We start from the raw sequence: 24,546 nt of genomic DNA, 5'->3' as shown, positions 1-24,546 counted from the left end.
ACCTGCTGTTCCTGTTTAGAGTGTGTACCTTGCTCATGTCTGGTGCTGACTCTAGTACAGCTTTCATCCACAGCCAGTTCTTGTATTTTGTATGTACAGTTTGGTGCCCTATCAAATTCATTTAATCAAACATGTTTACTGCACCCCCGACATAAATGTATTCAACACATATACTACTCTTACCAAGAAACTGGCCTCAAGACATAAGGAAAGTAAAAAACCGAATCCTCCTGAGGCACAGCCGGGAGCAGCGATCTCTTGTAAATTTTTAGAACTGCATTTCACTGTGTTTTTAAAAACCTACTTACCCACCTATCCTTGCGCACTGAATTCGCTTCTGGCACTGATACCCCCGCACAGCGGATTTAGCGCTGCAGCGGGTGAGGTGTTTGGACCTTATTGCCGCCATTTCCGCGTCCAGCAGGACACGCCCACCTGCGCTGGCCACGCCCACTCCACCAGGCGTATATATAGAGCTGACTACGAGCGCCGCCCAGTTCACCGAATCCTCCTGAGGCACAGCCGGGAGCAGCGATCTCTTGTAAATTTTTAAAACTGTAATTCACTGTGTTTTTAAAAACCTACTTACCCACCTATCCTTGCGCACTGAATTCGCTTCTGGCAACTGACACCCCCGCACAGCGGATTTAGCGCTGCAGCGGGTGAGGTGTTTGGACCTTATTGCCGCCATTTCCGCGTCCAGCAGGACACGCCCACCTGCGCTGGCCACGCCCCCTTCCAACCCTCTCTTCCACTTGTATAAAGTATGTGTCGCCATCGGAAGCGCAGCGGACGAGCGCAGCGGGCGCGACGTTTGCGTGCCGAAGGCGCGCCTAAGGCAAGCCCGTCTGCGCCCGTCCGCGACCGACCGGACCAAGGGACACCCCCCCTTGCCCTACCAAGACAATACTCCTCTGCCCAACTTTACGGTCATCAAGGCCCTTGGCCGCTCAATGACTCTGTGACCTCCTATATCGACAGTTTGGGACTCACAGCTTCTATATCCCCTTCTCCCCTCCCCTCCCAGTCTCATTCCCCCTCTTCCCCCCCCTGTCTCCTGCCCCGAGCCCCCAGCTGCATCCAAACCCACTTCTCTTTTCATCTACTATCTTAACACGCGCTCTGCTGTTAAACACTACCACTATCTCTCTGTTCTACTAGACTTACACAAACCTGATCTTCTATTCCTCACAGAGACCTGGTTTCGTGATAGCTCCCTCCCTTCTTTATTAGCAGCTCTCCCTGCTACTTACTACGCGCTTCGCGCTGACCGACCCGCTGATAAAGCGGGCGGGGGGGTCGCTTTGATCGCTCGTAAAGAGCTTTCTTTTCAGCCCCTCACTTTCCCCCCTATTGGCACCTCCGACTTCCTAGTTGTCCGTTCTCTCTCCCTCAAAATCCCTCTTACCTGCCTACTCATGTATCGTCCCCCCCAACCTTCTCAAACTTTCCTCCCTGGGTTTCAAGAATTGGTGGCCACTCTAGCGGTTAACAACTCCTCCATCATGGTGCTAGGTGATTTTAACTTTTGGCCCTCTGACCCAGCTGAATGCTTTACTTCTAAAGAATTTTCAGACACCCTTCGTTCCTTCAACTTCAAATCCTATGTCCACTCCCCCACTCACACTCAGGGTCACACCCTTGACCAGATTTGGTCCCTCAACTGCCCTATAATGTCCCTCTCCACCTCCCCCTGCCCTTGGTCTGACCACTTTTTGATTTCCTTTCTTTCACCTCTTGACTTAACCACTAAGCTCCCACTTTCCAAAAATGTCTGGGCTCGTTCTTGGGGCCGGATTGATGCGTCCGTAGTGGCCTCCACACTCTTTCCCTCCTGCCCAGATCTACTCGGATTATCGCTGACAGCTCAAGCAGACTCCATCAACTTGTGGCTCCAGTCAGGTTGCGATTCGATCGCTCCCCTCAGGCGAGTCTCCTCCAAACGGCCCAACGACTCCAACCGCTGGTTCAATGAGGAACTTAAGGCTTTAAAACTCTCAGTTCGCCACGCCGAACGAGCCTGGAGACGTCATTACTGCCCCAGTCTTAAAGCCCAGTACACCTCCCTCTTGTTGCAATACAAGAAAACCATCTTAACCACCAAAACCGACTACTTCTCTTCCAAAATCTTAGCCGCCGAGAACCAGCCTAAAGAAATCTTTTCTATAATCCATAATCTTGCTTATTCTGACAGAACCACCCTCAAACCCTCTCCTTCACAGTCTCTATGCAATTCTCTGAACACTTATTTCCTGGACAAGATTGAAAAAATTAAAGCCAACATCTCTCCCCCTTCCTCCTCCTTTCTCAATCCCCCTAGCCCTCCTGCTAAGGCTTGCTTTGATTCTTTCCCCCCCTTAACGGAAGAATCCTTCCTTTCTCTTCTTTCCCTGGTTAAATCTGGTTCCCCTCTTGACCCGTGCCCTGCTCACATCCTCAGGCTCATTTTCACGACCTGTGTGTTACCCCCACTCTCTTTTCTCAACTGTTCCCTATCTCAGGGCGTTGTTCCTCCAACTCTAAAAACAGCCATAATCCTCCCCATCCTCAAAAAACCTGGCGCTGACCCCTCTGCTCCTGTCAATTACAGACCCATTTCCTTACTACCCTTTTTAGGGAAAGTATTGGAACGACACGTGACCAAAGCCCTCACCACCTTTGTGGAAGAAAACCAGGTATTAGCCCCCCGTCAGGCCGGATTTCGCCCCGCCCATTCCACCGAGTCTGTGGCGTTATCCGTCCTTGACAACCTTAGAGAAGGTATGGACACCAACCTTCCCCAGGCCCTGGTCCTCCTCGACCTCTCGGCCGCCTTTGACACGGTGGACCACTCCATCTTACTTTCCCGTGTCAGGACGGCCGGGATCGGCGGGGTAGCCCTGGTCTGGCTGTCCTCCTTCCTAAGGGACCGCACCCAAGCTGTGCGCCTGGGCTACTTCTCGGCTGAACCCTGTAAGGTGCCTTGTGGGGTCTCCCAGGGTTCTTCCCTTTCCCCATTACTCTTTAATCTGTACATTGCCCCTCTTATCTTTGCCCTTCAACAAATGGAGGTCTCCGTATTTAATTATGCGGATAACCTCCCGCTCATATTCACCCTATCCTCATCCCCTCACTCCATGTCTAATTTTCAAACCACTATGATCTTCATCCGGGATTGGATGAACCACAACCACCTGAAATTAAACCCAGACAAAACCGAACTGGTTTTGACAGGTGGTTGTGCCAGTCCCTGGTCCCCTCTCTTTTGGCCCTCTTCCCTTGGTCCTCCGCCATCCCCCTCCCCTTCTGTCAAAACGCTCGGTTTCAAGATCAATGATCAACTCACCTTGCACTCCCAGGTGAGTTCAGTGGTGTCTTCTTCTTTCCTCTCTCTCCGCACCATTCGCAAGGTATCCCGCTTTTTCTCTTTCCCTGCCCTAAAACTCATTGTACTGGCTATGGTCGTTTCTAGATTAGACTACGGCAACGCTTTATACTGTGGTATGCCCGCTTACAATGTTCGACGGCTACAGCTGGTGCAGAACCAGGCCGCTCGTCTAGTCTATAAGCTGGCCAAGTCCCATCATGTCACTCCCCTTCTAAAAACCTTGCACTGGCTCCCTATTCGCGAACGATCCCTGTTCAAAATGGGTTGCATTACTTTTCAGGCCCAGTCAGGTTCCGCCCCTGCTTTTATCTCTTCTGAGATAAAAACCTATGCCCCTGCAAGGGAACTGCGGTCCTCCTCCCAACACCTGTTGACCGTTCCCCGGTTTCGGCGAAAAAAATGGGGAGGTTCCAAATTCTCCACACTCGCCCCCACCTTCTGGAACTCGCTCCCGCCCCACCTCAGGTCCCTTACCCAATATTCTATGTTCCGAAAAGCATTAAAAACCTTTCTTTTCTCACAGGCTTTCCCTCAATAACCCCTTTTCTGCCCCCTGGTCCCCTCCGCTAATTGAGGTTCAGTGATCCACAGCGCCATGAAACCGTTCAGGTGTACGTGCGCTTTACAAGTAATTTAAACTCAAACTCAAACTAAAAATTAAATAACACAATTGAATACAATTGGTTCCCTCTTATGCTTTCAGCATAAAACTCATGTTTATGACCTATTACCATTGAATTATAAACAAACAATCTAACTCTTTTGAAAGGGTTTGACTATTGAATAAATGAGTAGTACAATAGTGAGTAGAGGAGTTCATCCCATCAGTTGCCATAAGCTCCCCATTCTACAAACAAAGCTATATTTAGAAATCAAATGAGTATGCAAAGCCAATAGCTCTCAAACAGGTGAGATATATTGGTTTTGTCAATGTTTTATAGATATATTGGACAACAGCATGGGGGGGCTATGCAACATGGCTGAAAGTAAAAACAAAATGATGTTTACTTCCAGCCATGTTGCTCAGTAGCCCGCAATGCTGTGCAACATGTCTAAAAAATATTGACATAAGCCATTTGATCACACAGAGGTGGAACCTATTGGCTTTGCCAATGTGTCTTATACCCGGGTGTCCTGGTTCTGTAAAATAGCTTTGAAGTGCATTGAGTTTCCTGCCTCCCCCACCCTGGCTCCAAGCCCACTGCAGTGACAATGTGGGGTCATTTGGCATTTGTGTGAAGGGAGAGCACAGGCAAGTCATTTGCAAGTGGGGCTATGTTTAGCTCCGTCCCCATCTTTCCAGGAGATGGCCCATTCAAGCACACCCAATCCCTCAAGTGTGTGATGGCTGGGAGGAATTCACAAAGCCTAACTGTCAGTTACACCCAGTCATGTGACCCAGGCCGGGCTTTAGTCACAAAAGGGTTAATGGCAGAAAACAGCCAACTTTCTAAAAGTGGCACTTTTTTAAATTGTAATTAAAAACCCGACTTTACAATTAAGTAGGGTTTTTCAATACAATTCCAAAGACACCAAACACGATATAACTATCAAATCCGATTTGGAAATTGCAGCTTATTATATGTAATGAGGAATCCCCGTGTTATCCTATGGGAGAAGTAGGCCTCACAGTAGTGAAAAACATATTTAGGAGTTTTTTTACTATCAGTACATGTCCAACCTTTTAATTACACAGCATCCTGTCCTATGGCTTACATATGTCCTACCTTAAGGATGATATATATATATATATATATAAAGGGGAGTTTAAGGTTTGGCAAGGGGGGTTTAATACCAAGTCAATAAGTCAGTTTAAAACTGCATTCAGGCTGCAATTGCAGACCTGGGACATGTTTTAAGGTGCTGCTTAAGTGGGTGGCACAGTAAGTGCGGCAGGTCAATTTCTAGCATTTAATCTGCAGACCTGAGTAGATGGTATACCACTCTAAAAGGGACTTATCAGTAAATTAATTATGCAAATTGAATATAAGTCAATGCAACCATGTATTAGGGGGGTGAGCACAAGCACGTTAGCCCTGGTTAGCAGTGGTAAAATCCTAAGACCAACAAAAATAAGTAAAGCAAAAAATGGAAAAGGTGAGTCAAAAAGTCTAGAGGAAGACCACCTTAACTCCTTCGGTGCTCATGACGAGCTTAGCTCGTCATGAGTCACAGTGGAGCTCAGTGGCGCCGCCGACCCCCCCACTCACACTGTGGGGGAATTACCCCCGCAGCGAAGGGGTTAAGGCTGACACGTTTAACACAATGGTATTTCCCAACACAGTTGTAAAAATACTTCACAAAATGCTCCACCATTTCAGGAGTGCTACAAGAGTTTGCACCTCTTTGAAAACTCTAAATCAGCTAAAACGAGAATTTCTAACCAGGCATTCATTCTATTGCATTCCAACAAGTTCTGGAATGCAGCACTAGAGGATGGTCAACTCTTACAAACCCTGACCCCTTACTGGGTACCACAAGGTTTTAATGATACATCCATTTACATATTTTTTGTCAGATAATCGTATTCCGAATTTACTGACATAAATCCTCCAGGCTCCTGCTGCTCCAGATGTTGCCACAAATGATCTTTTCTACAAGTAAACAGCGAAGATAAATAGATGAAAATTGTCTTTTCCGTTTTCTGGGGCGCATCCCATAGAGTGCGATACAGCCAAAATCCAGTTCCAAGGTATTTTTCATAAGATCAAAGATCGTGTAAGCTTTTGGAAAGTTTATGGTTTTATCGTGGTTGCATGTGGGCGCTTTGAGGAAGGAATCCTTGATAGTGAGGGTATAGAACTCTGTATCATGTGGTTTAACCTGCTACTCTTTTTTCCCTTCAGGCAGCAAGGCCTACTGAGAGTGCTGAAGGCCTACACCATGTACAGGCCAGAGGAGGGATACTGTCAGGCCCAGGGCCCCATCGCCGCTATGCTCCTCATGCAGATGCCCGCTGAGGTACTTCTCCTATCGTTTTTTTTCTTTTCTGCCCTCCTTCAATTCTTATTGCTTCATCATGCCTCTGTGCTTATCTTCTTAATTAATTTCTCATGATCATATGCTCTTGTCTTTCTGTTGTGTCCTGTTCTATTACAGGGTTCTATTCTCTTTTTACTTTCTATCATATTTTCTTATCTTTATCCTCACGTTCTTTCTCATTCTCTTTTGTTTCTATTGTTTGACTACTTCTTTTCTGTCTCTCCAGGACATCATTCTTACTGGGTTTTTTCATTTTTGTGTTTTTTTCAATACTTTTTTGTTTACTTTTTTTAAAATGTATGACCTAATTGGTTCTTTATTACGTTCATTAACAGATTTGATTATTGCTATTCTTCCTTGCATGTTTTCTTCTCTCCTTTCAGTCTATAATTTTTTACTTCAACTTAATAGTTGACTGTTTTCCTCTTAAGTGAATTATCATTCTCCTCAAAACACTGTTTGTGACTACTCTTTTGTTAGCTGACCTAACCAAAGGTTTTTTAAATATTAACCAATTATAGAACATTTCTTTTCTTAATCCTAAACCACAAGCAAAAGTAAATCTGATTTACCATTGTAATAAGTTCAAATAAGATTGACCTGTCAAGAAAAGGTCCATTTTCCGTGCAAAAATCTTCAGTTTTACTCTATAGATTCTACTTAGCAAAAGTTTACATCTGATTCATGTTCAACTCATTGATAATTCATAGTTTGTCATGACACGGGTCTTAACGTCACTTACTTTAACTTTGTCTGTCATCATGAATGCTTTTAGTAAATATACTTTTGTGGATGATAGAAATATTTGGTATTGCTTGCAATGTTCCTATGCAGCCACAGATATAGACTTCCAGCTTTTCACCAGTAAAGTGGAATCTTATTGCTCTTCGCTGCCCCTATGGCCTCTACAGTATATTCATCGAGGGAAGATTCAGTTCTTAATTGTCTTTGAATATGAAAACAACCCCACAAGTAATAGTAGCTTTGATGCAGAACCTTATATCACAAACTCAATCACACCCAGTTCTGTTATAAGAACTTGCATTGATCTATTCATTGAGACCCTCAGGGCCTGCTTTTCAAACTGCATTTGATAGTACATAAAGTGGTTCTATACTAGAAATACTTACTACAAATTGCTGTCCACCAACCTATGGGTGGAGATCTCTACGTCCATCACGTCTATATTTTCTACTTGGAGATCTCTGCGTATTTAAGCATACTCTTTATCAGTAAACACCGTTGGACGTAGGTGAGTGGTGGGGAAATGTGGAATATCTACTGATAAATAGTGGGGTTTAAAGAAATGTAAGGATGGGTTTAGGGAGGGACATATTAATACAGACACACACAGACAAATGAGTAAGATTTTTGCTATTCATGAACGGCTTTTGTTTAAGTAACTACAGGCCTAAAAGTGTCATTACAGGCTCAAATGTACTATGTACTGCAGCCCAGCCCAGGAATAAGTAAAGCAACACACATAGCCAAGCGTTAGTACTGCAACACACACCCAAAGAAAATATTGCATATCTCGAGAACTACGTATCTATCTTGGAATAAGTAAAGCAGCAAAAATGGCCAAGCATTGGTACTGCAACACACTACCATAGAAAATATTATATATTATGTATATTATATATATATATTATATATATATATATAGATATATAGATATAGATATCTATGTATAGAGAGAAAGATTTGTATATATTACCTACTGGCGGTCGCCAGTAGGTAGTTATAGTTAGGACCTCGTTTCTATTCAAAAAGCATTTTTTCTTTTGCCAATATCTTTGGCGCTGTTTGATGAATCTTTGCGATATATTCAAAACTAATGGATTGCTCAGGTCAGCTCCTGTCTTGAAAGTTTTGGGATGATTCGTCAAGCGGGGGCAGAGAAAAAAGGGGGTCCCAAAACACGTTTTCTCCATGTTAATGTCTGAAGGAAATTTTAGCCACAGCTACAGCTAGAACTACTGAACGGAATTATACCAAATTTTGCAAATAGGTGGCACTTGTTTCAGAAACCGTTCTTTTTGTTAAATAGTGTTAATCAGTATTCATCAGTGATGTCATGAGTGATGTCACTGACCATGTCATGAGTGATGTAATATGTGACGTCATCAGCAGTGCATTGCGGGTGCGTGAGTTATAGTTTGCTCAACTAACTATAACAACCACATTTCTCTGGTTTTGTATGAATGAAATGTCCAACTAACTATAACGTCCCTGAAACCTGTGGTTTTTTTCAGTGAATTTCTAAGGTTTTTGAAATGCTAATTTCCTAACTATAACGTCCCTCAAAACTATGGTTTTTTCAGTGAATATATATAATATATAATTATTGTATTATGTTAAAATGTACTAACGCGCTTAAACAAATTAAGCAACATTACATTTATTCACTACAAAACTTTAAACAAATGTTACTACATATTAAAATACAAAAATGTTAGCAAGGGTGGGCGGTATTTGTTTTAAATAAATAAACCAAATTAATTATTTATGTAATACACACTTAATTTGATGAGTTAATTTGCAATACCATTTTATTTTATTTTTTAATATTGAATGTTTAATATTTCATTTGAAAAAAAAGGAATAATAAAAGTTAATCATTATCCCTATAGTTTCCATCAGAGAGATTGTGGCTTCGGTGGTGAAGATCTCCACCTACTTGTGAAAAGTTGCTCGTAATACCTTTGCACTTTCAACTCATTTTGTAAGAGGCTCTTCTGACTGCCTTGAGTGGTTAAAGATATGCAAGTCTACACACATAAGTGTAAATTAACACGCGGAAATAGTGATGCAAAATGTGTACATTTGCACCTAGGTGCAAGAGTACATTTACATGAGTAAATCTGCAGGTGCCAATTTACATTTGTGAAGCACACCCCATGTGTTGATCTCCAATATCTACTTTCCACTTCACTGACGCACCATCTATTCACTGACAGTTACTCTATTTCTGTTTGTACTAAATTATTCATATTATGTTTGAATAGTACAAGTACACAACCAAAATGAAATGCAGCTTTGGACCGTTTCCAGTGTGTGCTGCCAATGAAGTGCAGGATTATCCTGATCCATATAGAGCTAGGGTGACTGAAAAAATGGAGGTGCATGGTGCACCTGGTACATATACATATTGAGCTTCAGGTTGAATAGTGCAGTGAGTGTGAGGGAACCATTGGGATTGTTTGTGAATATCCAAAAGGTAATGGCTGTGTCAACTCCTTTGGAACTCCCATGGGATATCCACTTGCCAGCCCTAAAATCACACTGTTTCGGGAAATTAGACCACATTGCAGATTTTCCATATTACTTAGTGTCATTCACACCCACAAGTACTTTCAAATCTTTAATCTGTGAATCATTATATGTTATTTGAGGGTGGATTTTAGGTAACTGTTCCTTTTTAATTTGTGTGTTAAAATATCTTGCTTTCTTTCTTTCTTTAAAGCAGTCAAATATGGTTTCCTTTTTGTGTTTACTTCATATTCTTTATTTCGTTTTCCTTTCTACCTGCCTTAGTTTTTCTTTTTCAGCCTTATCTCTTTGCCCATTTGATTTTACTTTTTTTCTTGCTTTCCCTTTAACTTATTTTCAAGACTTTGTGGTTCTCACCCCCCTACTTCTGCAGAATTTCTAAATATGTGGCCCTGTGCGACCCTTGCCGGGTAGGTTGCTCCCCCCGCTGCAACTCCACCAGCTATTGTGCCCTTGCACCCTTGGTTTTTGCTGCCCATTCCTGCACGCTGTTGTTCCTCGCCCCCGTGCCCACTGCTCACTGTTCCCGCCGCTGCTGCCCCTGCGGCCCGTCCCCCCACGCCCATTCGCTAATCCCTGCCTCCTGCCTCCCGCCTGCCAGCTGCTCCTCCCTCCCAGCTCCCCTTAAATTGGCGGCGGCACATGGTGAGAAAAGCGACCATTGACCTTGCCAGGTAGGTCACTCCCCCCCCAGCTGCAGCTTCACCAGCGCTTGTCCCCTTGCACCCTTGGTTTTTGCTGCCCATTCCTGAGCGCTGTTTTTCCTTGCCCCCCGTGCCCACAGCTCACTGTTCCCTCCGCTGCTGCCCCTGCGGCCCGCCCCCCTTGCCCATTCGCGAATCCCTGCCCCCTGCCTCCCGCCTGCCAGCTGCTCTTCCCTCCCAGCTCCCCTTAAATTGGCGGCAGCGTGCGGTGAGGAGAGCGACCCTAGACCTTGCCAGGTAGGTCGCTCCCCCGCTGCAGCTCCACCAGCGTTTGTGCCCTCGCACCCTTGGTTTTTGCTGCCCATTCCTGGGTGCTGTTTTTCCTCGCCCCGTGCACACAGCTCACTGTTCCCACCTCTGCTGCCCCTGCGGCCCACCCCATACCCATTCGCTAACCACTGCCTCCCGCCTCCCAGCTGCTCCTCGCTCCCAGCTCCCCTAAAATAGAGGCAGCTGCACGGCCGCTGGCGCACCAAAGACGCACCTAAGGCAAGTCCGTCTGCGCCAGTCCGCACCTGGACCGCGCCCAGCTCCAAACCCCTGGACCCCGCGGACGCCACAACACCAGACTCCACTACGACGCCAGCAGCCTCCACACACTCAACAACCGCCGAAACCACACCAGGCCACCCCAAAACGGACCCACGGACCCTTCTCCTGCCGCACCTGCAGATTCACCTGCAACAGAACCATCAAACCTACAAGGACTGGACCCAACCACCTCCGCTGCATACTCCTCAACACCCGCTCCGCATGCAAACACGCTGTCAAGCTCTGGGATCTGCTCGACACCTCCGCCCCAGACGTGGCCTTCCTGACCGAGACCTGGTGGAACAACTCCTTGGCGCCCGACATTGCCATAGCCATCCCGGACGGCTACAAGATCACCCGCAGGGATCGCGCCAACGGAACCGGTGGAGGAATAGCCATCGTCCACAAGTCCACCCTCAAGGTTGCCACCCATGCAGATGACACCCTCAACACCGCCAAACACCTGCACTTCCAGATCCACACCGACCCCAACACCACCCTCAGAGGAACACTCATCTACAGACCCCCCCGACCCTGGGCTCAGTTCAGCAACTACATCGCCGACCTCACCAGCACCCATGCACTCGCCTCCACGGACTACATCCTCCTGGGGGAACTGAACTTCCACCTCGAGAACAACAACAACGCCAACTCCGCCACCCTGATCGACAACCTCGCCAACCTCGGCCTCAGACAACTCATCATCGCACCCACCCACGCCGCCGGCCACACGCTGGACTCGTCTTCTCCACAGGCACCCACGTTGCCTTCGACCACACCACCGAACTCCACTGGACCAACCACCGCTGCATCCATTTCACATTCAAGAAACCAACCACGCACCACCGCACCCAACAGCTGCCTCGCCGCTGCTGGACCAAAGTCACCGAAGACCGGCTCATTACCACCCTCGCTCAGAACCCACCCACCGACCCCAACAACCCAGACGCCACAGATCGCAACCTCAGACAGTGGATCGACGACTGCTCCAACACCCTCGCCCCGCACAAGAAACCCTCCAACAGCCACGCCTGCAAGAGAGCCACCTGGTTCACCGACGAGCTCCAGAACTCCAAACACGTATGCCGGAAACTGGAGAATATATGGCTCCACGAACCCACACCGGACAACCACGCAGCCCACAAGGACGCCACCCACAGACATCACTGCCTCATCAGATTAGCCAAGAGATCCTCCTTCAAAGACCGCTTGGACAACAACACACACGACAGCAAAGAGCTCTTCAGCATCGTAAAGGAACTCTCCAACCCCAGAGCCAACGCCGACGACATCCCGCCCTCACAAGAACTATGCGACTCACTAGCCATCTTCTTCCACCGCAAGATCACTGACAACCACGACAGCTTCAACACCACGACTGCCCTGACTACGCCAGAGTCCACCTCCCCTGTGAACACCACCAGCGCCATCCGCCTGACCTCCTGGTCCAACGTCAATGACGACGAGATATGCAAGGTCATGAACTCCATCCACTAAGAATTTCTGTCAGACCTGTGCCCACACCACGTATTCAACAAAGCAGACGCAGCCATCGCACCCCAACTACGGAAGGTCATCAACATCTCCTTTGAAACAGCGACATTCCCGGAAAGCTGGAAGCACGCCAAAATCAACGCCCTCCTCAAGAAGCCCAAGGCGGACCCCAAGGACCTCAAGAACTTCCGGCCCATCTACCTCCTCCCGTTCCCGGCAAAGGTCATCGAGAAAGTCGTCAACAGGCAATTGGCCCCCCACCTGGAAGACAACAACATCTTGGACCCGTCCCAGTCTGGATTCAGAAGAAACCACAGCACCGAGACAGCCCTCATCGCCGCCACAGACGACATCAGGCGCCAACTAGACAACGGCAAAACATCAGCCCTCATCCTCCTGGACCTGTCGGCCGCCTTCGACACGGTCTGCCATTGCACTCTAAAGACACGCCTCCTAGAAGCCGGAATCCAAGAGAAGGCCCTTGACTGGACCTTGCCTTCCTCTCCGGCAGAACCCAGAGCATCCGCCTCCCACCCTTCCGATCCGAAGCCACCAACATCATCTGCAGCATCCCCCAGGGCTCATCCCTCAGTCCGACGCTGTTCAACATCTACATGGCCCCCCTTGCACAAGTGGCCTGCCATCACGACCTCAACATCATCTCCTACGCCAACACCCAGCTCATCCTCTCCCTCACCAAGGATCCACGGTGCACAGACAAAATATCGACTCCAAAATATCGAATGGACAAAATATTGAGTTAAAAATATCGACAATAATAAAATATCGATAACAAAAATATCGTTGGTCAAAATATCGATTAAAATAATGATAAAAAAATATCGAGTACAAAAATATCGACTCAAAAAAATTGACAAGACAAAATATATATAAATAGTCAAAGTAAAAAATTTCGATAATATGTAGAAAAAAGGTTAAAAAAAAAATGTATTAATAGTAATATAAATTGTAGTTAATGTTTATGAGCGGGATGTTGGGTTAATAGGGGATAAGGGTGGGGAGTAATTTAATAATAATTAATTAATTAATATATGTTTGTAAATATTTTTTATTAATAATTAATTGGTAATTAATTAATATTAATTAGTTAATTAATTAATATAATTTTGTACATATTTTTAATTAGTAATTAATTGGTAATTAAATAATATTAATTAGTTAATTACATTAATTAGAGTAATTTATTTATACATATAATTTTTAGTTATTGTTAATTAATTAATTGGGAAAAAATAATATTAATTATTAAATTAAATTAATTACAGCTAATGTGCTAATATATTTACTTTATTGTTATTGTTAATTAATAATTAATTGGTAATTAAATAATAATAATTAATTTTGGGAAAAGGAGTATTTTTAGGGTTCAGGGTCAGTTTTCAGTTTTTGGGTAAAGGGGTATTTTTAGGGTTCAGGGTCAGTTTTCAGTTTTTGGGTAAAGGGGTATTTTTAGAGTTCAGGGTCAGTTTTCAGTTTTTGGGCAAAGGGGTATTTTTAGGGTTCAGGGTCAGTTTTCAGTTTTTGGGTAAAGGGGTATTTTTAGGGTTCAGGGTCAGTTTTCAGTTTTTGGGTAAAGGGGTATTTTTAGGGTTCAGGGTCAGTTTTCAGTTTTTGGGTAAAGGGGTATTTTTAGGGTTCAGGGTCAGTTTTCAGTTCTTGGGTAAAGGGGTATTTTTTGGGTTCAGGGGCAGTTTTCAGTTTTTGGGTAAAGGGGTATTATTAGGGTTCAGGGTCAGTTTTGGGTTTTTGGGTAAAGGGGTATTTTTAGGGTTCAGGGTCAGTTTTCCCTACTGTTGCACCCACTGGAGTGGGAATAGTAATTTTAACCCCTACGCTATCCAACGCTTTCCCTATGCTTGCACTCTTTGGAGTGGGAATAGTATTTTTTACACTTCTGGCATCGTACGGTAATATAATAATATCTTATTTAATTATAGTATGTTACTATATATATATATGTTTTAACAAATAAGATTGTAAAAAAATATTTTTATTATTTTCATTTATTATTTAATTATTATAAGTTAATTTAAGTATTTTTAAGTATATTTTAGTAATTAAATTTTAATATTAATTTAATTTAACACTGTTTTTAATAAAGTCGATATTTTTTACAACTATATTATTGTAAACGATATTTTGTACTCGATATTTTTGTACTTACCTGTTTGTAGATACAAACTCGATATTTTGACTGTCGATATTTTGTCCACGATATTTTTGCAAGTCGATATTTTGTCCCTCAATATTATTTCAGTGATCCAGGATCCACACACCGCCAAAACCAACCTCCACGAGGGAATGAAGGCCGTCGCCGACTGGATGAGAAGCAGCCATCTGAAACTGAACTCGGACAAGATGGAGGTACTCATCCTCGGACCCAGCCCCTTGGCCTGGGACGACTCCTGGTGACCGACCACACTGGGAACAGCACCAACACCCACCGACCATGCACGCAACCTAGGATTCATCCTCGACTCCTCCCTCTCCATGTCTAAGCAGGTCAACGCCGTTTCCTCCTCCTGCTACAACACCCTCTGCATGCTCCGCAGGATCTACAAGTGGATCCCAACCAAAACAAGAAGAACGGTGACACAGGCCCTCGTCAGCAGCAGACTGAACTACGGCAACGCACTCTACGCACGAATCCCAGCCAAACACCTACGACGACTACAACGCATCCAAAACGCCTCCGCCCGACTGGTCATCAACGTCCCCCGCCGCAGCCACATCACCCCCCACCTGAGAGACCTACACTGGCTCCCCGTTGACAAGAAGATCACCTTCAAGCTCCTCACCAACGCACACAAAGCACTCCACAACGCCCGACCAGCCTACCTGAACTGCAGACTCAGCTTCTACACTCCCACCCGCCAGCTCCGCTCCGCCAGCCTCGCCCCCACCACTGTTTCTCGCATCCAACGAATGACCTTCAGCGGCAGATCCTTCTCCTACCTCGCCGCCAAGACCTGGAACTCCCTCCCTACCCACATACGGCAGACCCAAGACCTACTCGCCTTCAGAAGACTCCTCAAGACCTGGCTCTTCGAGCAGTAGCAGCACCCCCCCTCCCCTCAGCGCCTTGAGACCCTCACGGGTAAGTAGCGCGCTTTACAAGTTCTCTGATTGATTGATTGTGAAGGAGAAGAGAGTAAGGTATTTGATTAGTGGAGACAATACAATATTAATAGTGGGTTACATGTCTGGGGCTGATATTAACGTGCATCAGACATTTCATAGATTGAAGTCATGGTCCGGTTAACCCCTGCACCCATCCTTCGGCATTTCATAGCGCACTAATCACATAGGAGGCTACCTAGGCACTTAGGCTACTGCGTATGTGTGTAGTCCCCAAGGTGCTTATATGAAGAGCCAGGTCTTCAGCTTCTCGTGAAACTCAAGAAGTGAGAAGGAGGCTCTAATGTATAGAGGGAGGTTGTTCCATGTCTTGGGTGCAATGTAAGAGAATGAGCAACCTACATTATTGTGTTTGTGGATGTGGGGAGTGTGTGCGAGTGAGAGTGAGACAGAAATTAGGTGTATAGGGGGTTGGTGAAAGTGTATGCCCCTGTTTAGGTATTCTGGTCCTGTTTTGTGTAGGACTTTGAATGTGTGTGTGAGAAGTGTGAATTGGCTGTGCTTGTGAATAGGGAGCCAGTGAAGCTTCCTGCGGTGTGGAGTAATGTGGGTGCGGCACGGGAAGTCTAGTATGAGTCTTGCGGCAATGTACTGGATTGTCTGGAGTCTGTGTAGGAGTTGTTTGGCAATTCCGGCTTAGAGAGTATTGCTGTAGTCCAACCTGCAGGTGATAAGTGCAAGCATGATAGTCCACTTGGTGTTCTGAGGCAACCATTGAAGATCTATCTAAGCAGGAAGAGCACAGTAAGTTGCCTTGAGTCATCATATTGAGCTTGACATCTAGTAAGATAATTAGATTTCTTGCGTGGTCTGTGGGTGTGTTTGCTGGTCTTAGCTTTGACGGCTACCAGTTGAAGTTTCATGTGGAGGCCTCCTTGATGAAGACTGGTACTTCTGTTTTGTCAGAGTTGATCACAGGCAGGTGGTTCGCATCCAGTCTGCTTCCATGCTCATGCTGTTGGTGAAGTTGTTTCTGGTGGTGGTTGTCTTGTCCATCAGGGAGAGAATGATTTGGATGCCATTGGCGTAGGAGATGATGGGGATGGCTTGTGTTCGGATGATGTTGGTGAGCAGTGTCATGTATATTTTGAAAAGGGTGGGGCTAAGGGACGATCGCTGCGGGACGCCGCCAATCACATTCCTGGTCTCTGATGTGATGGGTGCTAGCCTGACCCTTTGGGCTCTTCCTGTGAGGAAGGAACAGATACATTTGAGAGGAGATCCTTGAATGCCTATCTCGTGGAATCTTCTGATGAGGGTATTGAGGAGACAGTGTTGAAGGCCGCTGAGAAGTTGTGCAGGATGAGGGCTCCTGTTTCTCCTTGGTCCAGGATGATTCAAATGTAATCGGTGGCCGTAATGAGTGCTGTTTGGGTGCTGTGATTCGTTCTGAATCCTGATTGAGAGTTGTCTAGAAAATGGTGAAGTTCGAGGTGGGTTGTGAGTTTGTTGTTGATGGTCTTCTCAATCACTTTGGCTGGAAAGGAGAGCAGGGAGATGGGTCGGAAGTTGTTCACTTGATTCACTTTGGCTGTGGGCTTCTTGAGGAGAGCATTGATTTCTACAAGTTTCCAATCATCTGGGAAAGTGGTGGACAAGATGGAGGGGTTGATGATGTGGGACAACGTTGTGCTGATTGGTGATGTTCCCAGGTTGTAGATGTGGTGGCCCTGAGTGAATGGTGTGCATGATTGCCAATGTGTAGGTTTTGGTGAGGGTTGTCGATTTGGTCAGGTGGCTGTCTTGGCTGATGGTTGGAATGTTACCAATGAGTTCTCTGGGGTAGGGCTGGTGTGTAATTTTGATCTGCAAGAAGTTATATTGGTTTTCACAGAGTTGTTGGGAGGCAGCGATGTTGTTGACAGTGGACGAGGGGAAGGTGACATCCTTGACGATCTACAAGATATTTTTGCAGCTGTTTGAGTTTCCTTCAATGCAGTTCACAAGTGTTTTTTTTTTTGGTTTCTCTTACTTGCTGGTGCTAACGTCTGAATGCACCCTAGTAGGTAGTTCGGGTGGTGGTGTCGTGGCTGGCTCTACATTTCCATTCTAGATGTTAGCAGTGTTGTTTGGTGTCTCAGAGGTCTTCTGTGTACTAGCTGGCCTGCGGGTTTGATCTACTATGCTTCTTGGGTTTGCTGGGAGTAAGTGAGTCCGTGCAGTTCTTGATCCAATTGTTGAAGTCCTTGTCGAGGTTGTCTGTGGACTAAGTTGATCCATGCTGAGGCAGCTGAGCCAGTCAACTTCTGTGACTGTGACTGATCTTGGACTGCTGAACCTGGTACGGATGTTAACCTGAGGTGTGTTGATTTGGAAGTGGATGATTGAGTGTTCGGTCCATATGAGCTGTGTGGTGGAGTTGTATTTGATGCTCTAGCTTGTGGTGTAGATGGGGTCTAGTGTGTGTCCTGTGGTGTGTGTTGGTTCTGAGAAGAACTGGGTGAGTCAACTGTAGCTCAAGCTTTTGTAGGAGTGCTGTGGAGCAGTGGTCATTTCGGTATTCCAGGTGAAAGTTTATTTATTTATTTAATCAGCTTGTAAAGCACACTGTAACCTTACAGGCATCCTGGCGCTGGAGGCTACACGAAAGGCGAGAGAATTAAAGCAAGCACAGGAAACTAAGGCTTAGGAAACAACCAGGTCTTCACAGATTTCCTAAAAGGGAGAAGTTCCCTAATTTGACTAACCTCCCAAGGGAGGCTGTTCCACAACTTAGCGGCAGCCACCCCAAAAGATCTGCCCCCTGATCTGACTTTTCTGAATCTGGGTACTCTCACCAATCTAGCCGATGAAGAGCGAAGCAGTCTAGTGGGAGAATACCAAGCAAATTTTGATTGCATTATTGGGGGTCCGAGCCCATGAAGGGCTTTAAAGACCAGGCAGAGAGACTTGAATTGTACTCTCTGCCTAAGAGGAAGCCAATGGAGTTCAGCCAATGCTGCTGACGCAGACGATCTTCTGGGCAGCCCTAAGACTTGCCTAGCTGCAGCAGATTGAATTCTCTGAAGCCTATCCAACAGAAAGCCAGGAGAGGCAAGTAAAAGGGCATTACAATAATCGAGCCTACTCAAGAGCCCGTGCATGAGAGGGAAGTAAAGGCATAATCTTCCGCAGAGACCTAATTACTGCAAAACAGCAAGCTGTAGTCTTTGTGACATGAGCTTCCATGGAAAGTCTACTGTCCAACATGATACCCAAATTGCGGATAGTTTCAACAGGTTGAACTTTGACCTATGTTTCAGGGGGCCAGAAGTTCTCAGGAAAGGGACGAGGAATCCTCCCCTTGCACAGAAAAGCACCTCGGTCTTAGCCGCATTAAATTGAAGGGAGTTGTTCTGCAGCCAACAGGCCGTTTCCCGTAAACACTCATGAAACACATCCACCGGTGTCGAATCCTCGCCTTCAAAGGAGAGGATTAGCTGAGTGCCATCTGCATAGTTAATGGTATTAATCCCGAAGGATTTAATAACCGTAATCAAGGGTTTAAGATAAATATTCAATAGCATAGGCCTGAGTGCCGAACCCTGCGGAACCCCGTGCACCACAGGAAAGAACACAGACTGAAAAGGCGGGAGGGACACCGCCTGCTGTCTATCCTGCAAGAATGAACAAAACCAACACAGGGCACAGCCTCTCACCCCAGCCTCATACAGTCTTCTCAGAAGGATCACATGGTTAACCGTATCAAAGGCGGCGGACAGGTCAAGCAGAATCAAAGCAACTGCCTGTCCCCTGTCCGCACGCCTTTGCAGCTCATCCATAGCGGTTACCAAGGCCGTCTCGGTCCCGTGGGCAGGTCGGAATCCGAATTGCACCTCCTCCAGCAGCTGATGCTGCTCCAGATGTTTAGAGAGAGAGGCGCTAACCAAGCGTTCCACAATTTTAGCCGGAAAAGGTAATAAGGAAATCAGCCTATAGTTTTTGGAGCCCTCGGGATCCAGAGATGGTTTTTTAAACAATGGAGATACCAAGGCCTGCTTCCAGTGAGAGGGAACTGTACCACTGGCCAATGACTGGTTGCAGATCAGGCGAAGAGTAGGAAAAAGTTCCTTCTCGTATTCCTTCCAGATTTTATGTGGGACCGGGTCCAAGGGCAGGCCAGAGGAGATACCCTGTACTAGCAAGCTGAAGTCCTCCTCCCCAAGAGGAGGGAACTCCGATAGTTGCTCCTCAAGCTGCCAGATAGGGCCCTTATTTATGCCCTCCGAGGCCTGATCTCCCAAGGCCATGGAGCTACTTAACTTGGGGAGACCCTCAAGATCTTTGATAATTTGATAAGTTGAGGTCACCAAGGAAAATGTAGGTTCTGGGGCCGATGGTGAGCAGAGCAACGAAGTCAGTGATGAGGTTTGTAAAGGTGGCTCATGGTTCAGATAGACGGTAGGTGAAGATTCTGTTCAAGGTGAAATTTTCAGATACTTGCAGCTTGAAGTGCAGGTGTTTCATGAATGGGGTGCCATTCTACGTGGGTGTTGTATTTTTTATGGATTCCTTGTGGATGATATTGAGGCCTCCTCCAGGCTTGTGAAGGTGGTCATGTGAAGCTATCTTGTAGCCCACCAAGCTTGCCATGGCAATGTCGGAAGCAGATGGCGGGTATGGCTTAGTCTCTACGAGGAAGAGGATGTCGGATGTGCAGGTGCGGGCCGTGCAGGTAAGATCGATGAGACCGAGTCCTAAAGAGTCGACAGACAATGACAAGGGAAAATTAAATAAAGAATTAATTCCCCTCATCATTGTCTGTTGACTCCCTTCCACCTGGCCCCACCGCGCTTACCTGCACGGAACGCTCCTGGGGTGTATCAATGCTCAGTAGATCTCAAATTTCGGTTGTATGTTTGCTGAGTGATATTGTGTTGTGTTGAGAAGCACGCATGAGAGTGGGTCTTGACGTGTGGGTTTGCTGTGGCGTGTGGTGTAGGATGGGGGTGTAGGTGTTGTTGGTACTTGTGTGGCATGTGTGTTGGGGGTTTGCATGGTGGTTATGGGTTGGTAGCTGCTGGAGAACTGGAAGTGGGTGCAGGTGAAGCTCCTACCGTTGTGAGGCATGGTGTGACAGCAGTTCTGCGGAGTATCGCTGGCCAGTGACCAGAATAGGGTTCCGGTCACTGGGTGCAGTCCAGGTGCAGGAGGGCTTCCCTTTGGTACGCTTTTGGCATGCCAGAAGTGCGTCCACTGTACATCTGTGTTGCAGCTGCCATTTAGTAGTTCTTGGGAGGGGGAGGAGTGCAGGGTGTCGTGATGTAATTTCCTGTGCTGATGGGTGATGGGAAATGAAGCCCTCTCGCATGGCTTCTTCTTTTTTAGAAAGTCTTGGCGGCAAAACCACTAATTTTACTTCCCGTTCAGATGGAGAATGAGAAATTTAGTGATATCACTTCCTGTTCAGGTGGATGGAGAGATTCACTGATGTCAATTCGTGTGCTGATGGGTGATGGGAAATTAAATCTTCTTGCTTGGCTTTTTCTTTAAAAGCCATTTTAGTTTGAAAACCAGTAGTGTCACTTCCTTTCCAGATGGGTGATGACAAATACAGTGATGTCACTTCCTGTGCAGGTGGATAATTCAATTGCAGTGACTTTGATATTATTACCACCTGTTATTAACATCGCTATGACATTGATAAAAAGTCTGCTGCTACAAGTATGTTAAAATATTATTACTTTACTGTTTGAAATGTCTGGTCACACTGTTATCTGTTTGGGGAAGCTAAACAATGTTTTGTGTTTTTTCAGCAAGCTTTCTGGTGCCTGGTGCAAATATGTGAGAGATACCTGCCTGGATACTACAGCCCTGAGATGGTAACTGCCCTCATGCTGTTAACTGTTTTGGTTCTTTTGGGGGTTAATGTATACGCACCATTTACATATATGACAGCGAAATCTCTACAGCGACTTGCACCTATCCTGCTATCCCCAAAAAATAATAACGAGGGAAATATCCCAAGTACGTTTGTGTGCACACTGTTTAAGCACCCACTGTCAAGGTGCGGTCCTCAACTGGGCTAAATAATGTTTTAATCAACGTCAAACAATAATAAACAAGGTACAAAATTAGTGTCAAGAAAATGGGTTCTCCAAATCTTCTTTTTAATTATTCATAAATAGTTTAGACGTGACATGTAGTGAAGAACAGCCAACGCGTTTTGTCCAGTACAATGGACTTCTTTAGCGAATAGACAATTGTGGAAAGCTTATTCAAGTTATAAGTATAGATACAATGCGATCCATCAACTATAAACAATATGCTTGCTGGTTCGGAACCTTAGCATCAGTGCTTATTATGGTGTCGAGCAGATGATGGGTCAATGTGACCTGGGTCTCCTTATTTGTGTCTGACCTTGCCTATTGTTAGGCTTTCCTATTTTCAGTTTCTATTTTTGGTAAATTCTGGTGGTTTTTTTTCAGTGTTTTCCAGTGATTTCAATACCTTAAAAAACAGTGGTTATCAGTGGTTACACATTTTTGCTCTATTAAAAACAACAGGAACAGTGTTTTTCCGGTGTTTATGGAACATTTTGTTTTTATTATTGCTTGTTTTCTGCACTGATAGTGCTTGTTATATAGACAGTTTACGTACAGTGTATATGAGGTCCAAATGTATTTTTACAAATCAAACTTATTGTAGTGCATCATACAATACTTCAGTGAGTCTTTGGCCATGCAGGCCCGCTCTTTCCTTCTCATGTAAACTTTTATCTGTGAAAAGGCCCTCTCAACATTGGTACTTGAGACAGGCAACGCCAAAATAGCCAGTACACAATTTGCTAACTCTGGCCACTGGCATAGCTTTCCATGCCTATACTGATGCACCTGAAGATTGTGATTCTCTGCGACAGGTTCTGCAACATATGCGTTGAACTGGGCGCATATGCCCTCAGAGTTATTGAAGCGGTCATAAATGAGGCAGCACTTTTGAAACTACAGAGAAAATGTATATATTAAGCATGGGCGAATTTTGCGAATCTGGCGTTCGCGAATTTGCGTATTTGCGAACTCGCAATCCGCAAAATCCGCGAATTCTCGCGAATTTGCGGATTTTTTTGTTTTTTTAGTGTTCGCAAGGGTTTCTGCCAGTTCGCGAGGATTTTGTACCAGTTCGCAATTGCGAACTTACTTGTCGGCACGCAACGGTCGCGACTATGTTGTTTCTACGTCTGGTTTATCATCACAGGTTCACAGCACCCTCTGTTTCAACACTGCCACCCTCCGTTTCACCCATGCCACCCTCTGGTACATCAATGCCACCCTCTGGTTCATCATCATCACTGTAGATTATGGGGGGAAAAAGCAAGCACACCTGCCCTGGTTCAACTGACATGAATTAATTTGGGGTTGATTTATTAATGTGTCACTGTTTTAAAATTCCAGTCTGGCACCTGCTTCCTTATCTGTAATTTGCTTTCTGTTGCAGTGCAATTTTTTTTTCCAGGACCTTTGTGGCCTACTTGTAGCTATTCTATGATACGGCTGTGAGGGTCAGAGCAGGGTCATACAATTGTTGCAACTAGCAACTGAACTCTGGAGGGGCCCCAGTCAGGAAGCACTACAGGGAATGGTTACTAATGATGAATTTGAACTTTTGCACCTGCTGAGTGCTTTCAGTTTAGCAAAACTCGTTTTTCTGCAGAACAGCAAATGTAATGCCCCAAACAAACTTACTTGTGAAAGTTGATTTCTAATCCAAAAGTGATCCAAAGAAAGTCAAAAGGCCTCAAATCCAAAAAAGGGCAGGCAAATGTCAACCTGAGGAGTTATTCTGATAAAAATCATCATTTTCAGAAGGTCTATGCTGCTTGCTAGTGGATTTCTTGTGCAGAATTGCAAATTTTGTAATTTCGCGAGTGCGAGATTGTTGCTGCCCGCCGCAACTACATGTTCGCAATTGCGAACTTACGCCGCACGCCGCAAAATTGTATCACCAAGAAAAAAAAATCTGCTGCGTGCGAATTTGCGGATTTTCAGTAAATTCGCGCGCGTTCGCGGATCGCGAATTTACCGAAAATCCGCAAAATCCGCGAGCGGAACGGATTTTCCGCCCATGCTTAGTATATATGTAAATCTATAACTTGTGAAGAGTACCACAGTGAGGCTTCATTGACTGCAAATGCCATGGTTGGTGAAGGGCTATTTCTCATACATTCTAAAATAAAAGTTACTGAATTTCTCATCAACATTTCTTTGCTTACCAAGTGGCAAGCACTCTAACATGGAACATGTTGCAGTGCCAAAGTCACTAAAAGTGTCACCAAGCTTACTCTCAAGGAGATGTCTCAGATCTACATGAATTATGCTGAACACTTGGCAGACAAGGGTGTTTTCAGACTTTAGTTTTTTTATCATGTACACTACAGCAGTCATGCTTTCCTGTAAAAATCCAAGAATGCAGTAGAGTGTACTTTTTTTCAAATCACCATCAATATGGATCCAAAGACCCTCACATTTCTTGCCGTTTGCATCATCACTCAGCAAAAGTTCTGTTAACAGTTGCCACATGGATAATATAGCGTTCGTGGCCTCTAGGACTGAGAACCACCATCTAAGTGACACAGTTGGGATGGCTCTTTCTTTGATGCCACACAAAGCACAAAATGAGAAATATTTGTATTTTAGTTCCCACGCATATCAAAACAGTGCACCAGAATGGACTAAAAAGTCAGTAGCATTCTTCATTAACTCTGTAGATTGTAAAGATGCTTTCAGATTGCCATTTCACACGTGGCAAGGATCTCTTACAGGGAAGCACTTCAGCTCAAGGATCGATTTTGACAGGTCATCGCACAAGTTTTTCATATACGTGGCTGAATCACTGTAAATACAAAAAATACCACTCCAATCTTTGTTGTACTTAGTAAGAACGTTTTGCAGCAGCATTCCAAGTGACACTGCATTCCATGTTTTCCAAAAGTATGGTGTCATATTTTCACCAGTATCCCAGATGCTTTGTGACTGCACTCTTTTCACAAATGCTTGTCACTATACCTTGCATTGAATGTTTAAAACCTGGGGTGTTTGGCAATTCACCTACTATCAATAC

The 24,546-nt window shown here is 45.3% G+C and overlaps 1 protein-coding gene across 1 annotated transcript in view; it reads left to right on the top strand.

The window, feature by feature from the left end:
• TBC1D10C (TBC1 domain family member 10C) overlaps positions 1-24,546 on the top strand; it is a 138,048-nt gene that overhangs the window by 88,121 nt on the left and 25,381 nt on the right. The window contains exons 6-7 of the mRNA XM_086953257.1: positions 6,214-6,328; positions 21,246-21,311. Coding sequence (XP_086809383.1) covers positions 6,214-6,328; positions 21,246-21,311 — 181 coding nt within the window. The remainder of the gene's footprint in view (positions 1-6,213; positions 6,329-21,245; positions 21,312-24,546) is intronic.

The sequence above is a fragment of the Lissotriton vulgaris genome, chromosome 1_2, assembly GCF_964263255.1.
Source record: "Lissotriton vulgaris chromosome 1_2, aLisVul1.2, whole genome shotgun sequence".
NCBI lineage: Eukaryota > Metazoa > Chordata > Amphibia > Caudata > Salamandridae > Lissotriton > Lissotriton vulgaris.
This window is presented reverse-complemented; position numbering and strand designations above follow the sequence as displayed.